A 19,013-nucleotide genomic window follows, 5' to 3' on the forward strand; every position below is an offset into this window, starting at 1 on the left:
AATATGCCTTTGATCAATATGTCTCTCCTTTTGCTTTGTGCCAGGTCATTAGTCGGATGTGCAAGATCATTGACAAGACATGCCTGTCACCCACGCCAACACTGGAGCAGCACCTGATGTGGGATGATATCGCCATCTTGGCTCGCTACATGCTAATGCTGTCCTTCAACAACTCGTTAGATGTTGCAGCCCATCTACCTTATCTTTTCCATGTTGTAACACTACTGGTGGCCACCGGCCCTCTGTCTCTCCGAGCCTCCACGCACGGTTTGGTCATCAACATCATTCACTCCCTCTGCACCTGCTCCCAGCTGAACTTCAGTGGTGAGGAGCCTCAAACAATGTTTCGGCTATTTTAAGTGATTTATTTGGACCAAAGTCTTGGGTTCATACACTATATTTGCCACTTGATCTGTGTTGTATTATTTATGACAAAAATATAGAGTAGAATTTGTTTTGTTAACTAACCTCAATGCATGGTCAAAACTAGGTATAGCTAAATGAGTTTCTATCAAATTTAAAATACTCAAATTTGAATTGATGACTAGCATGATTTTCCCCCCGGAATTAACTCATTAACTCTGAAAAGAACCCATCGCAGTAGACAGTGAGATTTTAAAGTATCATTTCTTCAACACTCTAGAACAGTGTTTCTCAACCCAGTCCTCAAGGAACCCCTATCCTGCATATTTGCTTTGCAACCCTGAATAGGTACCTGTTTGTAGTTATTCAACCAATCAGCAATGAATTTTGTCAGATGTTGCACACCTTGCATAATTAAGTGCTGCGAGATGATTGGTCGAGTAAGTACAAGCAGGGCTACCTATGCAGGGTTACAATGAAAATCTACAGGATAGGGGTTCCTTGAGGATTGGGTTGAGAAACACTGCTCTAGAATGTTATTTTATTGTAGGTGTCCATGGCTTTTCCTCAATATTCTGTTTTTAATGAAATTGTCAAACGTGCCTTGAAAATTATATACATTTTAGACATTTTTCCTTATGTAAAATCTACCCCATTACACTTGAGCAATGGGATACACTGCGGTGGAGGCTGAGTGTGCATGCCTGTTTCTTCTCTTCAGAAAGCACATTTCCTGTGGAAAATGTGTAGGCTATCTGCAAGCAGACTTGAAACACCTGAAATGTTTAATTCTAGCTTCACTCTAGCCAAACTGAACACACCACTAGTCCTGTCTATGGGAAAAGACTCATATTTCAAGAAGTATTGAAAAAAAAATCAAAGTTGATTACAAGTACAGCCAGGCTAAGTAGCTGCAGTGTTTAAAGTATGAATGGAGTTCCTATTTTAAAGTCTGGGAACAGTTAAATGCCAAAGTTTGAAAGAATGGGAAGAAAAACATTGCAGGCAAGTTGTAGACACTCATATAGAGCAAGTAACGATGATTCCAACTCAGAACTTTCAACATGCAAGGCAGTAGTGCTAACCACTATGCTACAGTACTGTTCCACGTAGTACTGGAGACTACAGTGTCTGTAGCAAACATTGTGAAATATGATTGGGAAGGTACACATATATGGTATTTAACCTGCCATCGATAGGTCAAAAATTAAAAAAGCCTGAGAGTGAAAACAGTTTTCTAAGAGTCAACATTGCAGACAGATAAATGTGGTTGGGAGGAATTCCCCTGCTACCCATCACTGACCACATTAAGTATCATAAGTATCATAGTATTGTCATTTCTGATCATGCCCCCATTTCCTTTAAATTGTCTTTCCGTGAACAACCCATGTCATGCTGTGCATGGCGCCTGAACTCTTCTACTCTCAGACTCTAAATTTATTAGGTACTTGAGCATCCAGATTAATTTTTTTTTTATTGAAACAAATGCAACACCAGATATCTCGCATGGAACTCTCTGGGAAACTCTGAAAGTCTACCTGCATGGCCAAATTATTAATTTCACCTCACATAATAATAATAAAAAACAAAACATTTCCAAACTAAAGGACCTCAGTGATAACATAGCCCAATTGGATGCACAATATGCCACTTCATCTACCCCAGAACTTTACCAAAAGAGGATCCATCTTCAGACAGAATTTGACTTAGCTTCAACAACTAAGGCTCAACATCTTCTTTCAAGGGCTAAATACACTACCTATGAATTTGAGGACAAAACAGACAGACTCTTGGCTCACCAGGCATGCCAGGCATACGTGTTGTGTCAAATTACACAAATATAGACCACTTCAGGTTCCACGGTTACAGACCATAAACAAATTAATGATACATTTGCTGAGTATTATGGTAAACTATATATATTCGGGTGTAATAACGGTCCCGATGAGGCAGATTCCTTTTCTCAAGGATTGCATTTACCTACACTTAGAGATGCAGAGAAGTCCAACCTTGATAGCAGTTTGACAGTGGAAGAGGTTCGGGAAGCCATCAAGTGTATGCAGCCGGGGAAAACACCTGGGCCAGACGGGTTCCCAGTGGAATTTTTTAAGTAGTTCTCAAATGAACTCTCCCCATTACTGTATAATCAACTCCTATATTAAGGCAAGCCTTAATATGTCCCATCCCCAGAAAAACTCTGCGCTGTGAATCCTATCATCCAATCAGTCTCCTTAATGTGAATTTTAAAATTCTTGCGAAATGTTTAGCCAAGCGCCTTGAAGGGGTTCTCCCAGCCCTTATTTCACCTGATCGATCAGGATTTATTCAGGGTAGGCAATCCTTCGATAATACTCGTAGGCTTTTTGATATAATATACACCCAGTCGAAATCTGCTTCACCTGAACTTGTAGTTACCTTAGACGCAGATAAAGCTTTTGGTCTAGTGAAATGGGGTTTCCTTTTCGACGCACTTTCAAGATTCAGCTTTGGACCCAACTTTATTTCTTGGGTTAAATTAGTATATAACAACCCCTTAGCAATTGCTGGAACTAACGATGTACAATCAAGATATTTCATGCTGTATAGGGGAACAAGACAGGATTGTCCACTCTCCCCGTGGCTTTTTGATTTAGTGATCGAGCCACTCGCAGCTTCCTCACGACAGTGTGGCTCCTTTAAAGGGATAACCCGAGGTGGAAGGGTGCACAAGGTGTCATTGTACAGTGATGACCTTCTCTTATATATCACCAACCCTGCACTGTCTGTTCCCTCTATCCTATCTAAGCTGGAACAACTTGGGGGATCTCTTCAGATACAAGTTGAACCTGCAAAAAAGCAAAGTTCTCCCTTTGAACCCTATGGTTGTTGGTATCCCTGCCTCTATGTTCCCCTTCGGGAGAGTAACCTCAAATTTCAAATATTTAGGGGTTAAAGTTCCTCGCTCCTTTCAGCTTTTTCACAAACTAAACTTCTCCCCTTTAATTGACAAATGCAAACAAGATATGGTGCGCTGACGCACATTACCATTATCAATGGCTGGGTGCATTAGCTTGCTTAAAATTAATATTATCCCTAAGTTCCTTTATTTTTTTCAGAACATTCCTATATTCATTCGAAAAAAAACAGTTTAGCTTTCTTGACAGGAAGTTCTCTAACTTCAACTGGGATGACAGACAGCCCTGGATACGTAAGGACTTCCTACAATGTCCCAAAGCACTGGGAGGGATGGCTATGTCCAATCTTCTTTACTACTATTGGGCTAGTAATATCCAGAAGGTTGTCATGCATGTTCAAAGCACCTCGCTTGAACACACACCTGCGTGGGCAAAGACAAAATCCCATGATCTTCCTATTCATTCCTTAGTCACTTCCCCACTACCATGGTAATTGGCACACCACACAAAAATCCAGTTACAGCTCTACAATCAGAATATGGACTCAAGTTAGGAAAACATTCTGTCTGCAAAAATCCTCCTTAATGACACCCATAATGTCAAACCACCTCTTTACCTCTGCCAAGTTAGATATGGCTTTTCGAGCATGTTGTGGGAATGGAATTGTATTTATAAAGGATTTATATTTTGATGGGATATTTGCTTCATTCAATCAATTGATAGAGAATTTTAACCTACCCCACTCCCACTTCTACCGCTATTTACAGATTAGGCATTTTGTTCAGAAGGATTTCCATCCTTTCCCTAAGATACCGCTGACAACATCAATTGATAGACTTTTAGCCACAGAGGCTAGTCTCAAAGGCGCCATCACAAGGATCTATAATAAACTAGCCACTATAAATCCTCAGCCAATGGCTGCTTAGAAACCTCTGGGAGCAGGGTCTTGGTACTCCTCTCCCTGATGATCTGTGGGGTACAGTTTTGGATCAGGTATACTCTTCCTCTTCATGCAGTAGATTTGGGCTCATTCAGTTTAAGATTGTTCACCGTGTCCACCTTACCAAAGCTAAATTGACCAAAATTTACCCCAACATTGACCCCACTTGTGACAGATGTAAACATGCACCAGCTGCCTTTTTGCATATGTTCTGGACATGCCCTGATCTGCATACATTTTGGTCAGCAATGTTTAAATCCTTAAGTGAAATTTTTAGTACAACTGCTGATCCGCATCCCTTAATTGCCATACTTGGTGTGAGACTGGAAGACTGTGACTGGCCATCTAACATGTATAAATTGGTAGCCTTTACTACATTACTAGATCTTCACCTAATACTCTTAAATTGGAAGAGCGCAAGACCCCTATCCCATGTCATGGATCAGGGATATTATGTTTCATCTCAAGTTGGAAAAGATAAAATTTACCATAAGGGGTAACAGGGGCAAGTTCAAGAAAGTCTGGATGCCTTTTCTGACTTACTTTTGACACTTGAACTAGTATAACATACTGGGAAGCCTCTTGACTCGAGTCAGGAACAGCCCAACTAGTATAGACTGTAAACCGCCATATTTTTTTGTGTATAGATGAACCATGCTGATTATTTATTTTTCTTGAACCTTTTTTGTTTTGTTTTGTGTGTTTTGTTTTTTTTGTCTTCGATTTAGTTGTATGTAATTTCATTATTTCTTTAATCCGTATTTCTCCTTGAGGATCTGGGAATGTCGGGTGGGGGTAGGTCAGGGGTTTATTGTGTTAAATTATTCAATATGTGACTTGCATATGCTAAAATTGTAAATGCCAATAAACATTTAAAAAAATATATAATTAGTATACACTTGCCATCAACTAAAGTGACTGATTAATCCCAAATAAAGTTCAGCTGTTCCTGTAGGATTTTCCTGACATCTTGGTTGCATCAACTGCAAAAGCCACAAAGATCTTACAAAGCGTTAATGGGATCTCGTTGAAAGGTATCGATCCGGAGAAGGGGTACAGAAGAATTTCCAAAGTATTACATATACCATGGAACACAGTGAAGACAATCAACAAGTGGAGAAATATGGCACAACAGTGCCATTACTAAGAACAGGACGTCCCTACAAAATCTGTGAGAATACAAGGAGGGCACTGGTCAGGGGGGCTGCCAAGAGGCCTACGGCAACATTAAAGGAGCTGCAGGAACTTCTGCCAAGTACTGGTTGCTCCCCACATGTACATGTCCCTACACAACTATCTCCTGTATTCTTCATATGTCTGGGCTATGAGGTAGGGTGGTAAGACGAAGTCTTTTCTCACAAAAAAAAAAATGTAAAAAAATCCAAGCCCAGCTAAATTTTGCAAAAAGATACATCCAGTCTCCCAAAACCATGTGGAGGTATGTGTGATGGTCTGATGAGACCAAGGTTGAACTTTTTGGCCATCTCCTGTGCACAGCCCTCTTCAGGTCACCCCACAGATTTTCAATTGGATTCAGGTACGGGCTCTGGCTGGGCCACTCCAAAACGTTGATCTTCTTTTGATGAAGCCATTCCTTTGTTGATTTTGGTATATGCTTTGGCTCGTTGTCATGCTGAAAGGTGAAATTCCTCTTCAGCTTTCTAGCAGACACCTGAAGGTTTTGTACCAAAATTGACTAGTATTTGGAGCCATTCATGAGTCCCTCCACCTTGACTAAAGCCCCAGTTCCGGCTTAAGAAAAGCAGCCCCAATGCCTGATGCTGACACCACCATGCTTCACCATGGCTATGGTGTTGTTTTTGTTGTTTTGGTGATGTGCTGTGTTTTTGCACCAAATATACCTTTTGAAATTATGGCCAAAAAGTTCAACCTTGGTCTTATCAGACCGTAACATTTTTTCACATGGATTTTGGAGACTGGATGTATCTTTTTGCAAAATTTGGCCAGGCTTGGATGTTTTGTTTGTTTGTTTGTTTGTTTTTTCATATGAAAACTCTTTCATTTTGAATTTTCTTTTTGCCCCCCACCCCACCCCATAGCCCAGACGTGAAGAATATGGGAGATAGTTGTGCAGGGACACGTGCATGAGAGGGCAACAGTACTTGCAAAAAAATTCCTGCAACTCCTTTAATGTTGCTGTAGGCCTCTTGGCAGCCTCCCTGACCAGTTTTCCCCTTTCTTCTCATCAATTTTGGAGGGATGTCCTGTTCTTGGTAATGTCTCTGTTGTGCCATATTTTCTCCACTTGTTGATGATTGTCTTTACTGTGTTCCATGGTATATGTAATGCCTTGGAAATTCTTTTGCAGCCCTCTCCTGATTGATACCTTTCAGCAATGAGATTCTGTACATGCTTTGTAAGCTCTTTGTGGACCATGGGTTTTGCAGTTGATGCAACCAAGATGTCAGGAAAATCCTACAGGGACAGCTGAACTTTATTTGGGGTTAATCAGTTACTTTAATTGATGGCATATGTATAACTACTATTTAACATTAGTATGAATAGGATCAGTTGTGTGCATGCATGCACTATGTGTAAGAATTGGATTTGGTTATTACACTAAGAGTTTCCATTGAAAGACAATGAACTCACACTGAATAGATTTTGTGTTTTGTGTGCATGTATGAGACAAAATTTTTCGGTACTTTCTCATGACATTGGCCTATTCAATTAGGCAAGTGAAAATTGGCCAAATTGAGTAAAAAGAAATGAGTATAAATGGATTTATTCAGAAAAATATGGGAAATCTACAAGTAACCCCTTCTGAGTAGAGACTATAAAAACGACAATAAGAAAAAAGCTCTAGCACAAAGGCTAGAATGAACTGAATGAAATAAATGGTACTTTGCAGTTCAGTCAAACACCAAAAATATGTGGAGTTGATGTGCCTACTTCTGGTATTTCTGGTTGAAAATATACTGTGAAGTAAATTTTGAAAATTTTTTTTGTTGTTTTGGCATTTTGGAAAATAAATATGACTAACAAAACCGATATGAAACATAAGAGTTATGATAAATTTCAGATGCATGGCCATGTGCAGATTCTAAACTGACACCAAAATTTCATCAAATTTAAATGAAACAGAAAAAACATGTCATTTTTCTTAAATGGGTTAATTCAGCAGATACCTCAAACTGTTGTGCTTGACTTTAAATTTTTCCAAAAGGCAGTTATTCTTTGTTAATTTTTTTTACAGATACCCAGGTTTTTAAACTTTTTTTCTTCAAAATCTATCTTTTCATTTTATTCCAGAGGAAACCAAACAGGTGTTACGCCTGAGCCTGACTGAGTTCTCCCTGCCCAAGTTCTACCTGTTGTTTGGTATCAGTAAGGTCAAGTCAGCTGCTGTCATTGCCTTCCGCTCGAGCTACCGTGACCGCTCCTTCTCCCCGGGCTCCTACGAGAGGGAGACCTTTGCCTTGTCCTCCCTTGAGACTGTCACTGAGGCCCTTCTCGAGATCATGGAGGTAGAGGCAGCACAAACATAAAACAAAGACAGAGTCACACTCTTTATTTTGCTCCTCCTCCTGCGTTCTCTTTATTTTTGTTCTATCAAATAACTAAAGCACACATTTTTATCAACATATCATGACCTGGGCGTCCAGGTGGTGTGGCGGTCTATTCCATTGCCTACCAACACGGGGATCACCAGTTCAAATCCCCGTGTTACCTCCGACTTGGTTGGGTGTCCCTACAGACACAATTGGCCGTGTCTGCAGTTGGGAAGCCGGATGTTGGTGTGTTTCCTGGTCGCTGCACTAGCACCTCCTCTGGTCGATCGGGGCGCCTGTTCAGGGGGAAGGGGGAACTGGGAGGAGTAGCGTGATCCTCCCACGTGCTACGTCCCCCTGGCGAAACTCCTCACTGTCAGGTGAAAAGAAGCGGCTGGCAACTCCACATGTATCAGAGGCGGCATGTGGTAGTCTGCGGCCCTCCCCGGATTGGCAGAGGGGGTGGAGCTGCGACAGGGACGGCTCGGAAGAGTCGGGTAATTGGCTGGATACAATTGGGGAGAAAAAAAACGGGGGGGGGGGGACTTGACCTAATGTAAAACCATTAGTTGTTTCCTAATTGTCACCTCAATCTGTCCTTTTCTCAGGCATGTATGAGGGACATCCCGGGCTGCAAGTGGCTAGACCAGTGGACAGAGCTCGCTCAGAAGTATGGACCTCTTTAAACCAAAATACATGTGCTATCCCAATTCCTAACCTTAGAAAACCAAACTCTCTGCAAGTTCATCTTTTCCAAGACCGGGTCTGCCCTCCTGCGTGCTGAGAGCAAATTCAAAATGGTGGGCCCATGTAGGAAGTGAATTGTCCAATCACAGCTTCTTGGAATGATCCAAGGTAGTCATGTAGTTGGGATGCAGTGCAGCAGAGTTGTAATCAGCAAAGGCAGTCATAAACCGTACAATGCGTTGTGACATCCATTATAATAACCAAAACATGATTTAAAATTGCGAACTTTGCCATGTCAACAGTTTTTCAATGATATTGACACAACTAATTCTCACCACTTCTGCAGTAGGTTTTTTTTTTTTTTGTGGTTGTCCTGTATTGTGTCTCATCAAAGGTAGCTTTCCTTGGATTGGTCTCGAAAGCTTCTATCGGACTGGCCATATTTTAGGATGGTCTGCCTTTTTAAAAGTCTCACACAATGAGAGCGAGGCGACACCCGTTCTGCACAAACCATCAATGTGATACTCTTGCAGGATTAGTCTGGCTCACAAGGTTCTCTCATCCATGTGTACGGAGTCAGAACCCCTTCTGTTATAAACTTGTAAATCCTTCTTGGTTAGGTTTGCATTCCAGTACAACCCCTCGCTACAGCCCAGGGCACTTGTGGTGTTTGGCTGCATCAGTAAGAGGGTGAGCCATGGCCAGATTAAGCAGATCATCCGCATCCTCAGCAAAGCCAGTCCGCTGCTCAGCATTGATCGGGTGAGTATGCTCACCTTTTTGCTCTTTTTCTCCTACACAAATTTGCTTTTTCCTCACTGACACATACACACATACAGTGGACATATATAGTGTATCCAGTTTAGTTTCATGCTTTAATTATAAGGTTGTGCTGAGTAAAAAAATAAGTTTCTAATCAGAGTCAGAATGATTTATTCATCCCCGAGAGGAAATTGGGTTCTATTACAGACACTCACACTGTAGTAAGAAAAAACTAACTAAAGAAGATACAAGATACAGTTCAGTTAGTGTCATGCCGGGAGCAGGAGCAGAGGACCCAAATGCAGACAGCAGAGACAGGGATGGCGAGAACAATGCTTCAATAACACAAACTAACTTACAACACAGGAACAGTACATACACACAGCAGGGAAGGCTCAGGGCAAGGCATGAAACATCCGATTACCAAAAGTCGATCTGACAAAGAGTCAGGGCAACCCGAGGGCGATATAACTGCTGGGGAGCCAGTCAGGGGAATGGGGAACAGGTGAGCAAGGCAGGGGAAGAAAAACAATCACGACAGAATGAAATGGTATTTCAATGTATTGAGGTCGTATGAGACAGCATGGTGGCGCAGTGGTTAGCGCAGTCGCCTCACAGTAAGAAGGTCCTGGGTTCGAGCCCTGGGGTTGTCCAACTTTGGGGGTCATCCTCTGTGTGGAGTTTGCATGTTCTCCCTGCATCTGCGTGGGTTTCCTTTGGGTGCTCTGGTTTCCTCCCACAGTCCAAAAACGTGTAGGTCAGGTGAATCGGCCATACTAAATTGTCCCTAGGTGTGAATGTATGTGTGTGTGTGTGTGTGTGTGTGTGTGTGTGTGTGTGTGTGTGTGTGTGTGTGGGCCCTGTGATGGCCAGGCGGCCTGTGCAGGGTGTCTCTCCGCCTGCCGCCCAGTGACTGCTGAGATAGGCTCCAGCATCCCCACGGCTCTGACAGCAGGATAAGCGGTTTGGATGGTGGATGGATGGAGATTGTGTGATTATTTCTCTCCTGTCTTAATATGTTCTTTGTCTTGTTTCCTCATCCTACCGCCACAGGGTCTGGAGAGCTGTCTAAAGGGGCCAGATAATTACAACAGCCAGGTTTTGATAGAGGCTACTGTCATTGCGCTGACCAAGCTGCAGCCTCTACTGAGCAAGGTAAAGTAGCTGATATTGTGTATCCAAATATGTATGGAAATAGTACTGCTTGGTGTCATTAAGGAATAGAATGCTACATTCTGTCTTGATCTAGGGATAAGACAATATGTGGGTACATTTTAGGGAAAAATATATCATCTTCAAATTCTATAAAGACAAACAAAGGGAATGGCATTCATTTGTTGGGGATGATTTACAAAACCCATCTCTTGTTACATTAAAGTATAGTATACTGTATGTATTATGGCAACTACAAAATATTTGTTTAATTTGCTTTATTAGTGGGCTACCTGAAGGCAAGCACACTCTAACTGAAAGTTAAACTAAAAATACTGTCCTTATTTTGAGTTTGCTTGCTGTTAAAACTGCAGTAAGCAGTATTTTTAACAACAGCAGTGTAGAAAATTACTCCCTGTTATGTGAAAGCATTTCCAGTACTGTTGATCCCACTGAGAGTCAACACCTCAGTCTACAGTTTATCTAAACTGTAGCACATTGTTTCTTTTGCCGGTCAGGCAAAGGGCATCCCCCTGTCTGGCTGAGTCCTCACCTTCTCTCATCAGACGCCTTCCTCCTATAAAGCCATGGGCAAGCCTCTCACAACTGATCAGCTACCGCAACATGTTTAGCTGCACATGGCCACCAGTTGAACAAAGCCAAAGCTAAAACCAATCACTCTACTGGTGGCAAAAAGGTTCAATTATAGTGCTGAATAGGCCAGCATAGCAAAGACAACGATGTTTGTTAACTATTTTGTTGGATGTAAAAATAACTCCTCGCTAGACATTTTAGGCAAAAACCTAAACTGAAGGTGTCCGGGTGGTATAGCTGTCTATTCCGTTGCCTACCAACACGGGAATTGCCAGTTCGAATCCCCGTGTTACCTCCGGCTTGGTCAGGCATCCCTACAGACACAATTGGCTGTGTCTGCAGGTGGGAAGCTGGGTGTGGGTATGTGTCCTGGTCACTACACTAGCGCCTCCTCTGGTCGGTTGGGGCACCTGTTCAGGGGGTAGGGGGAACTGGGGGGAATAGCGTGATCCTCCCATGCGCTACGTCCCCCTGGTGAAACTCCTCACTGTCAGGTGAAAAGAGGCAGCTGGTCACTCCACATGTATTGGAGGAGGCATGTGGTAGTCTGCAGCCCTCCCCGGATTGGCAGAGGGGGTGGAGCAGCGACTGGGATAGCTCAGAAGAGTGGGGTAATTGGCCAGGTATGATTGGGAAGAAAAATGGGGAAAAGAACCTAAACTGGAACTTTACACTATTGCCCATTCCTCTTGTCTTCAGCAAGGATAGGTGAGGAAGCGAGCGCTCTGCACTCTCCAGCCCAAAACATTGATAGAATGGATAGGGACCACACGCTGTTTGATATTCAGCCACCATAGGTGGGCATAACTTCTTGGAAGAGATGGGAGAGACAAGGAAAAAGGTGTAGGGAGTGTCTGTTTTGGAATCGCTGTTTTCCTGTTTGCCCTCCTGCTGTCAAATTCCTTCATGCAGCTTTACGCAGAGCTCAGTGTTGTTATCGCTCATACTTCTGTTTCTTCTGGAAACTTTCTCACTGCATCTCCCTATACAGTTTTTACATTACATGCATGTTAGACATCACATCATTCAAGTTTTTAAGGTTGAAATTACTCATAGGATGCATGTTATAGGGGAGACCTATGATCTGTTCCCGCAGCAGACTAGTGCTAACTAGAAAGTTTAAACTAGCCTTTAAGCTAGCTTAAACTGTTGGTTATGATTTGCTGTTTTCAGGTTTTTATGGGTTCTATACTGGTTATTATGTGTTGTCCTGTTTTTGTCATGCATTTAAAACCACCTTGTAGTGCCCAAGCTGAGGCCTCATAGTGATCGCAACCATCTAGAATCCACTATTAAACACCTTGCAACCCCTTATCAACCACCAAGTAATTACTTTAACAACACTTTAAGCAAGCCCATGCATTTTATCCAGCAATACTAAAAAAAACTCTCCTTGTAGTATTGCTGTCTGGTACTGTATCTATCTGTAAGTTTGCTTGCAGGAATAAAACCAAGGTGTCAGTCAACCTGATAAATTAAGTGGCACCTGGGCAGCACGGTGGCTTTGGACGGCATGGTGGCCCAGTGGGTAGCGTTGTTACCTCACAGCAAGAAGGTCCTGGGTTCGAACCCCGGGGGTTGTCCAACCTTGGGAGGTCATCCCAGGTCATCCTCTGTGTGGAGTTTGCATGTTGTCCCTGTGTCTGCGGTGGGTTTTCTCCAGGTGCTCCAGTTTCCCCCACCATCAAAAAGACACACATGCTGGGGTTAATACTCCTGTCTGTGCCCCTGACAGAGGCAATGGGAAAAGAACTGGAGTTGGTCCCCAGATGCTGCACGACGGCTGCCCACTGCTCCTAGCTACACAGCTAGGATGGGTTAAATGCAGATCAGAATTTCCCCATGGGGACTAATAATAAAGTATATTTAAAAAAGTATATATATGGAATAATAAAGTAAATAAACCTCACTGTCACCAATCAGTTCTTTGGGTGTTGTTTCCCACAATTCATTACAGGAGTCGCCCATGCACAAGGCACTGTTCTGGGTTGCCATAGCTGTTCTGCAGCTAGATGAGGTCAATTTGTACTCTGCGGGAACCGCCCTGCTGGAGCAGAACCTCCATACACTGGACACACTGCGAGTGTTCAACGACAAGGTAGCTTGCAAAGACATACACATACTCCAAAATACTGCTTGTATTCAACTCCCAATATTTGGATGCTCTCACTAATCTCCATTCCTGAAGGGGTTTCGTAAGTGATGTTTCAGTCTAGTATTTTGACAATTTCACAACAATACATATGACCATTGATGCATTAGGAATTGTCAGAGGCAACACCAGATAATCAACAAACAAAAAAAAGTCTCTGATTTAACCTCTCCTTGCTAATGCTTTTCCAGAGTCCCGAGGAAGTGTTTATGGAGATCCGGCGACCTTTAGAGTGGCACTGTAAGCAGATGGATCACTTTGTAGGCCTTAACTTCAGCTCCAACTTCAACTTTGCACTAGTGGGCCACCTGCTCAAAGGTACAGGGAGGAACTTGGGCCATTGATTAAGACTTGCACAAACATGCTGTTATTCACAGGTTGGCAAATAAGATGAACAGTGATACAACGTGCCACATACCAAATTACAAGACTCATTTAATCTCATGCAATGCTCCACATTTGTCTGCAATGGCATGTTCGTGTCTAAGCTTTGCATTACACAGAGTTTGGCATCCAAACCACGACTTCTTGTTTGATGTTTTTTCTGAGTTGATGTTTTTTCTGAGTCAAATAAATTGTGTGCAAATGCTCTAAAATGAGTAAAGCAAGCAGTTGTTAAGATGAAGAGTAATGTGGTTGAATCTGTGTTTCAGTCTGTTTTTCATAAACTCTGTGTCTAGGCTACAGGCATCCATCTCCCACCACAGTAGCGAGAACTGTGCGTATCCTCCACACCCTTTTGGCCCTTATCAGCAAATTTCTGAAATGCGACAAGTTTGAAGTCAACACCCAGAGTGTGGCTTATTTGGCAGGTATATCTAATCAACAAACTGCTAATCCATAAAAGATTTCCATTTTGGATAAGCTGATGTGTTGAGGCTTATCTAGGCCAAACTAAAACATGCCAAAATGACTTTGTTCAGCTAGCTTGAGACAGATAGTGGCTTACCATCTCTCCCTGATATTTAATTTGTTTGCAGCGTTGCTGACAGTGTCTGAGGAGGTTCGAAGTCGCTGTAGCCTCAAACACAGAAAATCACTGCTGCTCTCGGACCACTCAGTTGACACCGTTCCCATGGACACCTACTCCAGCCACCTCGCTGACCACAGTTGCAGGTGAGCTTGTGAACAGTGGGGGATGCCATGTGATCGCCTGTATTTTTGTTTTCTTTTTTTAAATAACCATTCTTTTCTGCTATGAAATGACTGCTCCAATACGTTTATGATGTCTGTGAATGAGAACATTCACAGACATGAGGTCCACAGTTACTTTATGTAATGATTTCAGCCAAAAATGCATATCAACTCTTTTTGTCATATTGGCCATGGAGTACAACTGAGCACAACTGCTCCTTGGTAAGTAAGCCTTGCGACATAATGTCTTGGGGGGGTTGGGAGGGGGGGTTGTTTGTTTTTGGAGGGAGGTACTCGGGACGTTGGGTGGAACACTTACTCTTTTTTGCGTATGTTGTCCGTCCATTGTAATTTGTATGCTCACAATTCCAGATATTTAATTTACTAAGGACTTCTATAGACTTCTAGAAAATAGAAACAAGAAGTGGACAATGAGGGCTCATACAAAAAGTGGTGCCCATCGGTGGTGCTATAGGAACCTTTTGAGTTGTAAATTACCATAACTTGGTGAAAATTAACTATAGAAACTTTTTTTTTTTGCTACATTCGTTGTTTCATCCTGCATCTCTCAATAGACCATGGCCATGGCCATATCTATTTTTTGGTTGTTTGCCATTTTTAAAATTTTAAAGTTTTTTGTTATACCTCCCACAAAGTTAGCCTTATCTTCTGACACACAACATATCTGGACTGTGCTGAAAAAAATATATTGATCTGTTTTTTATATATATATATATATTTCTTACCTTTTTTCTATAATTAGCTTTCAAGTTTTGAAGATGACACCTGTTAAACCAAAATTTCCATAACACATACATGCATTGTACTATCTCACTTCTCCTGGATCGCCACCTTGCCGTGGTGGAGAAGCTTGTGTGTACCAATGATCCCAAGAGCTATGCCGTCCGGAGCTTGGCTTCTGGTAGGGTCACCCAAAGTGAACTGGTCAAGGGGGAGGTTCTAGACAAAGCTCGATCCAACAAAGACCTCAACGGTGGAACTGGCAGAAGATGTCTCCAGGTCACAACAGCAGTGAAGGCGGATGAAGGCTGCAACAGAGGTGGTCTCCAATCATCTCGGTTCTCCATACTATTGGACTCTGGACACCCCCTGCCAAGGACCATGTGGTGGTTACAGGCGCATCAGCCACTCCATGTAAAAAGCTGTCATGTGCAGGCATCCTCCCATAATGCAGCTCCAAGATCGGTCTCTAAACCCACCTGAGGACTCAGAGAGACCCAGAGGGAGGACAATCATACTTGACCAAGAGTGACCGCCAATGATGATAATGTACCATCTCAGGCAAATTTGGTATACATGTGCATGCTAGGGCATTGAAGTACCATGAAACATTTTGTAGTATTTTGTCAATAGGTAGCGCTAAAGCAGAATCATAATTTTGATTGGCCATAGACATCCACTGCATTTACATGTCAGTCATTATACAGAGTAAAAAACCATTCCAATTGCAAAATGTTCAGTATTGTATACTGATCAATCATCCATAGGCCGACATATTGTTTGAGTTATTAAATACAATTAAGTCTTTGGAATCCCATTCACTTCTATGGCAATTGTAGCTATAATGTTGTTGTCTATCCTAAAAGTATAAGAATTTGTGAAACATGCCAAATGGATCACAGTTGCACATTGATCCACAACAAATTCACGTTCAACTTTATTGTCAGGTGTTTTTGAATACAATGAAATTCTTGTGCTCTGACTCATGCTGCCTTAACACAAAGACAAAGCACCCCCCCCCCAAAAAAAAAACTATTGCGTCAGGGCTTTTAAGGTGTTTGCAACTGCTAATTGCCACGCAGGTGTATATTTATTATTAGTAGCAGTACTATTATGCTGCTTTTTATTCTGCCCTAAAAGTATTTGTAGGTCAGAAACTGTAAGAGCTACAGTCACCAAACCTAGCAGATAGCTTTAGTTACTCCCACATTACTCAGGCAAAAAAGAAAAAATCCAACCAACAGGTTGGGCTGTAATAACACCTATTACATTTTGGCCTATAACTTCTAAAGCTTAAGACATATAGACAAATTTCCTTTTCTTCTGGATTCCTTGGCTCAGTGTGCATTTCGCAGTATAGACAACACCATTTCTGTCTGACTAGATATTCTGCCTTTTTTTTTCTGCCTTTTTTTTTTATAACTCATGCAAATTTGTCCCAAGTTTAGCACACAATATAACTGGACTGTCCTGAAAATGGCTGCCGACAACCACGTCTCCTCCGATATTTGGTACACATGTACACACAAGGGCCTTGAGGTACCATGAAAAATTTACAAGAATATACATCTCATTTAAATCTCTTACAATTATTTTTTCATTGTAACTCGTACAAATTAAGTCCAATCTTCACCAAATTTGACATAAAGATATCTTTGTCCTGTCGTTAACAAAAGTTCATTCATCTTAAGCCGCTTCTCCGGGGTCGGGTTGCGGTGGCAGCAAGCTAAGTAGGGCAACACCCTCCAGCTCTTCCTGGGGGATTCCAAGGTGTTCCCAGGCCAGATTGGACATGTAGTCCCTCCAGTGAGTTCTGGGTCTACCCCGGAGTCTTCTCCCAGTTGGCCATGCCCAGTAAACCTCCAAAGGAAGACACCCAAGAGGCACCCTAATCACATGCCCGAACCACCTCAACTGGCTCCTTTCAATGCGAAGGAGCAGCGGCTCTACTCCAAGCTCCCTCCGGATGTCCAAGCTCCTCACCCTATCTCTAAGGCTGAGCCCAGCCCCCCTTATGGAGGAAACTCATTTCAGCCGATTGTATCTGCGATCTCACCCTTTCGGTCACTACCCAAAGCTCATGGTCATAGGTGAGGGTTGGAACGAAGATTGACTGGTAAATTGAGAGCTTTACACTCTAGCTCAGCTCCCTCTTCACCACAATGGTACAGTACAACATCTGCATTACTATTGATGCTGCACCAATCCGCCTGTCAATTTCCCGCTCCATCCTACCCTCACTCGTGAACAAGACCCCGATATACTTGAACTCCTTCACTTGAAGCAGCAACTCATCCCTAACCTGGAGGGAGCAATCCACCATTTTCTGGTAGAGAACCATGGTCTCAGACTTGGAGGTGCAGACTCTCATCCCGGCCATTTCACATTCAGCTGCAAACCGCCTCGGTGTGCGCTGGAGGTTGCATTCTGATGGAGCCAACAAAACCACATCATCTGCGAAGAGCAGAGATGCAATTCTGAGGTTCCCAAAACGGACACACTCCTCACTTCGGCAGCCTCTTGAGATCCTGTCCATGAATATTACAAACAGAATCGGAGACAAAGGACAGCCTTGGCAGAGTCCAACACCCACCAAAAGCGGGTTTGACTTTGTGCCGAGAATGCGGACACAGTTCTGATTTTGGTTATACAAGGACCGGATGGCTTGTAGCAACTGCCCCAGTACCCCATACTCCCGCAGTACTCCCCACAGAGTGCCCTGGGGTACACAGTCATAAGCTTTCTCTAAGTCCACAAAACTCCCATGCCCCCCTCAGCACTTCCGCAAGGGTAAAGAGTTGGTCCGTTGTTCCACGGCCAGGACGGAATCCACATTATTCCTCCTGGATCTCAGGTTCAACAATCGGTCGGAGCCTCCTCCCAGCACTCTAGAGTAGACTTTCCCCAGGGAGGCTGAGCAATGTGATGCCCCAATAATTGGAGCACACCCTCCGGTCCCCCTTTTTAAATATGGGAACGACTACCCCAGTCTGCCACTCCACAGGTACTGTCCCTGATCTCCACGCGACACTGAAGAGGTGTGTCAGCCAAGACAGCCCAACAATGTCCAGAGCCTTCAGCATCTCAGGGCGAATCTCATCCAAACCCAGCGTCTTGCCACCGAGGAGCTTTTTAACTACCTCAAAGACTTCTACCAGGGATGGTGCTTCCTCTGAGTCTTCAGACTCTACCTCCTCTACTAAGAACTTGTTAGCTGGGTTCAAGAGCTCCTCAAAGTGTTCTTTTCACCGCTCGACAACATCCCCAGTCCGGGTCAACAGTTCCCCTCCCCGGCTGAACACAGCCTGATTCAAGCCCGTCTTCCCTGTCCTGAGTCGCCGGATGGTTTGCCAGAACTTCCTTGAGGCCAACCGAAAGTCCTCCTCCATAGCCTCGCCGAACTCTTCCCACTCCCGAGTTTTTGCTTCCGTGACCGCCGAAGCTGCAGCTCTTCTGGCCTCCCGGTACCTATCTGCTGCTTCAGGAGACCCCTGGGCCAACCAAGTCTGAAATGCCTCCCTCTTCAGCCTGACGGCATCCCTCACCACCGGTGTCCACCAGAGGGTTCTTAGGTTGCCACCTTGACAGGCACCAATGACCTTATGACCACAGCTCCTGCCTGCCACATCTATAATAGAGGCTTTGAGCATGGCCCACTCAGACTCCATGTCCCCAGCCTCTCTCGGGATACACGAGAACTTCTTCCGGAGGTGGGAATTGAAGACCTCATGGACAGGGGCTTCCGCCAGATGTTCACAGTTCACCCTCACTACACATTTGGGTTTGCCAGGTCTGTCTGGCAGCCTTCCCCGCCATTTGATCCAACTCACCACCAGGTGGTGATCAGTTGGCAGCTCTGCTCCTCTCTTCACCTGAGTGTCCAAAACATACAGCCACAGATCTGATGATATGACCACAAAATCTATCATCAATCTTCGACCTAAGGTGTTCTGGTACCAAGTACACTTATGAATTACCTTATGTTCGAACATGGTGTTTGCTATGGCCAATCCATGACTCACACAGAAGTCCAATAACAAGGCACTACTCGGGTTCAGATCGGGGAGGCCACTCCTCCCAAT

At 43.4% G+C, this 19,013-nt stretch overlaps 1 protein-coding gene across 1 annotated transcript in view; it reads left to right on the forward strand.

The window, feature by feature from the left end:
- Positions 1 to 19,013, forward strand: part of nf1a (neurofibromin 1a) — a 316,227-nt gene that overhangs the window by 275,577 nt on the left and 21,637 nt on the right. The window contains exons 41-49 of the mRNA XM_056283131.1: positions 45 to 324; positions 7,471 to 7,685; positions 8,318 to 8,379; positions 9,017 to 9,158; positions 10,212 to 10,313; positions 12,862 to 13,002; positions 13,248 to 13,374; positions 13,737 to 13,868; positions 14,037 to 14,172. Of these exons, the coding sequence (XP_056139106.1) occupies positions 45 to 324; positions 7,471 to 7,685; positions 8,318 to 8,379; positions 9,017 to 9,158; positions 10,212 to 10,313; positions 12,862 to 13,002; positions 13,248 to 13,374; positions 13,737 to 13,868; positions 14,037 to 14,172 (1,337 nt within the window). The remainder of the gene's footprint in view (positions 1 to 44; positions 325 to 7,470; positions 7,686 to 8,317; positions 8,380 to 9,016; positions 9,159 to 10,211; positions 10,314 to 12,861; positions 13,003 to 13,247; positions 13,375 to 13,736; positions 13,869 to 14,036; positions 14,173 to 19,013) is intronic.

Source organism: Lampris incognitus, chromosome 7 (assembly GCF_029633865.1).
Source record: "Lampris incognitus isolate fLamInc1 chromosome 7, fLamInc1.hap2, whole genome shotgun sequence".
Taxonomy (NCBI): domain Eukaryota; kingdom Metazoa; phylum Chordata; class Actinopteri; order Lampriformes; family Lampridae; genus Lampris; species Lampris incognitus.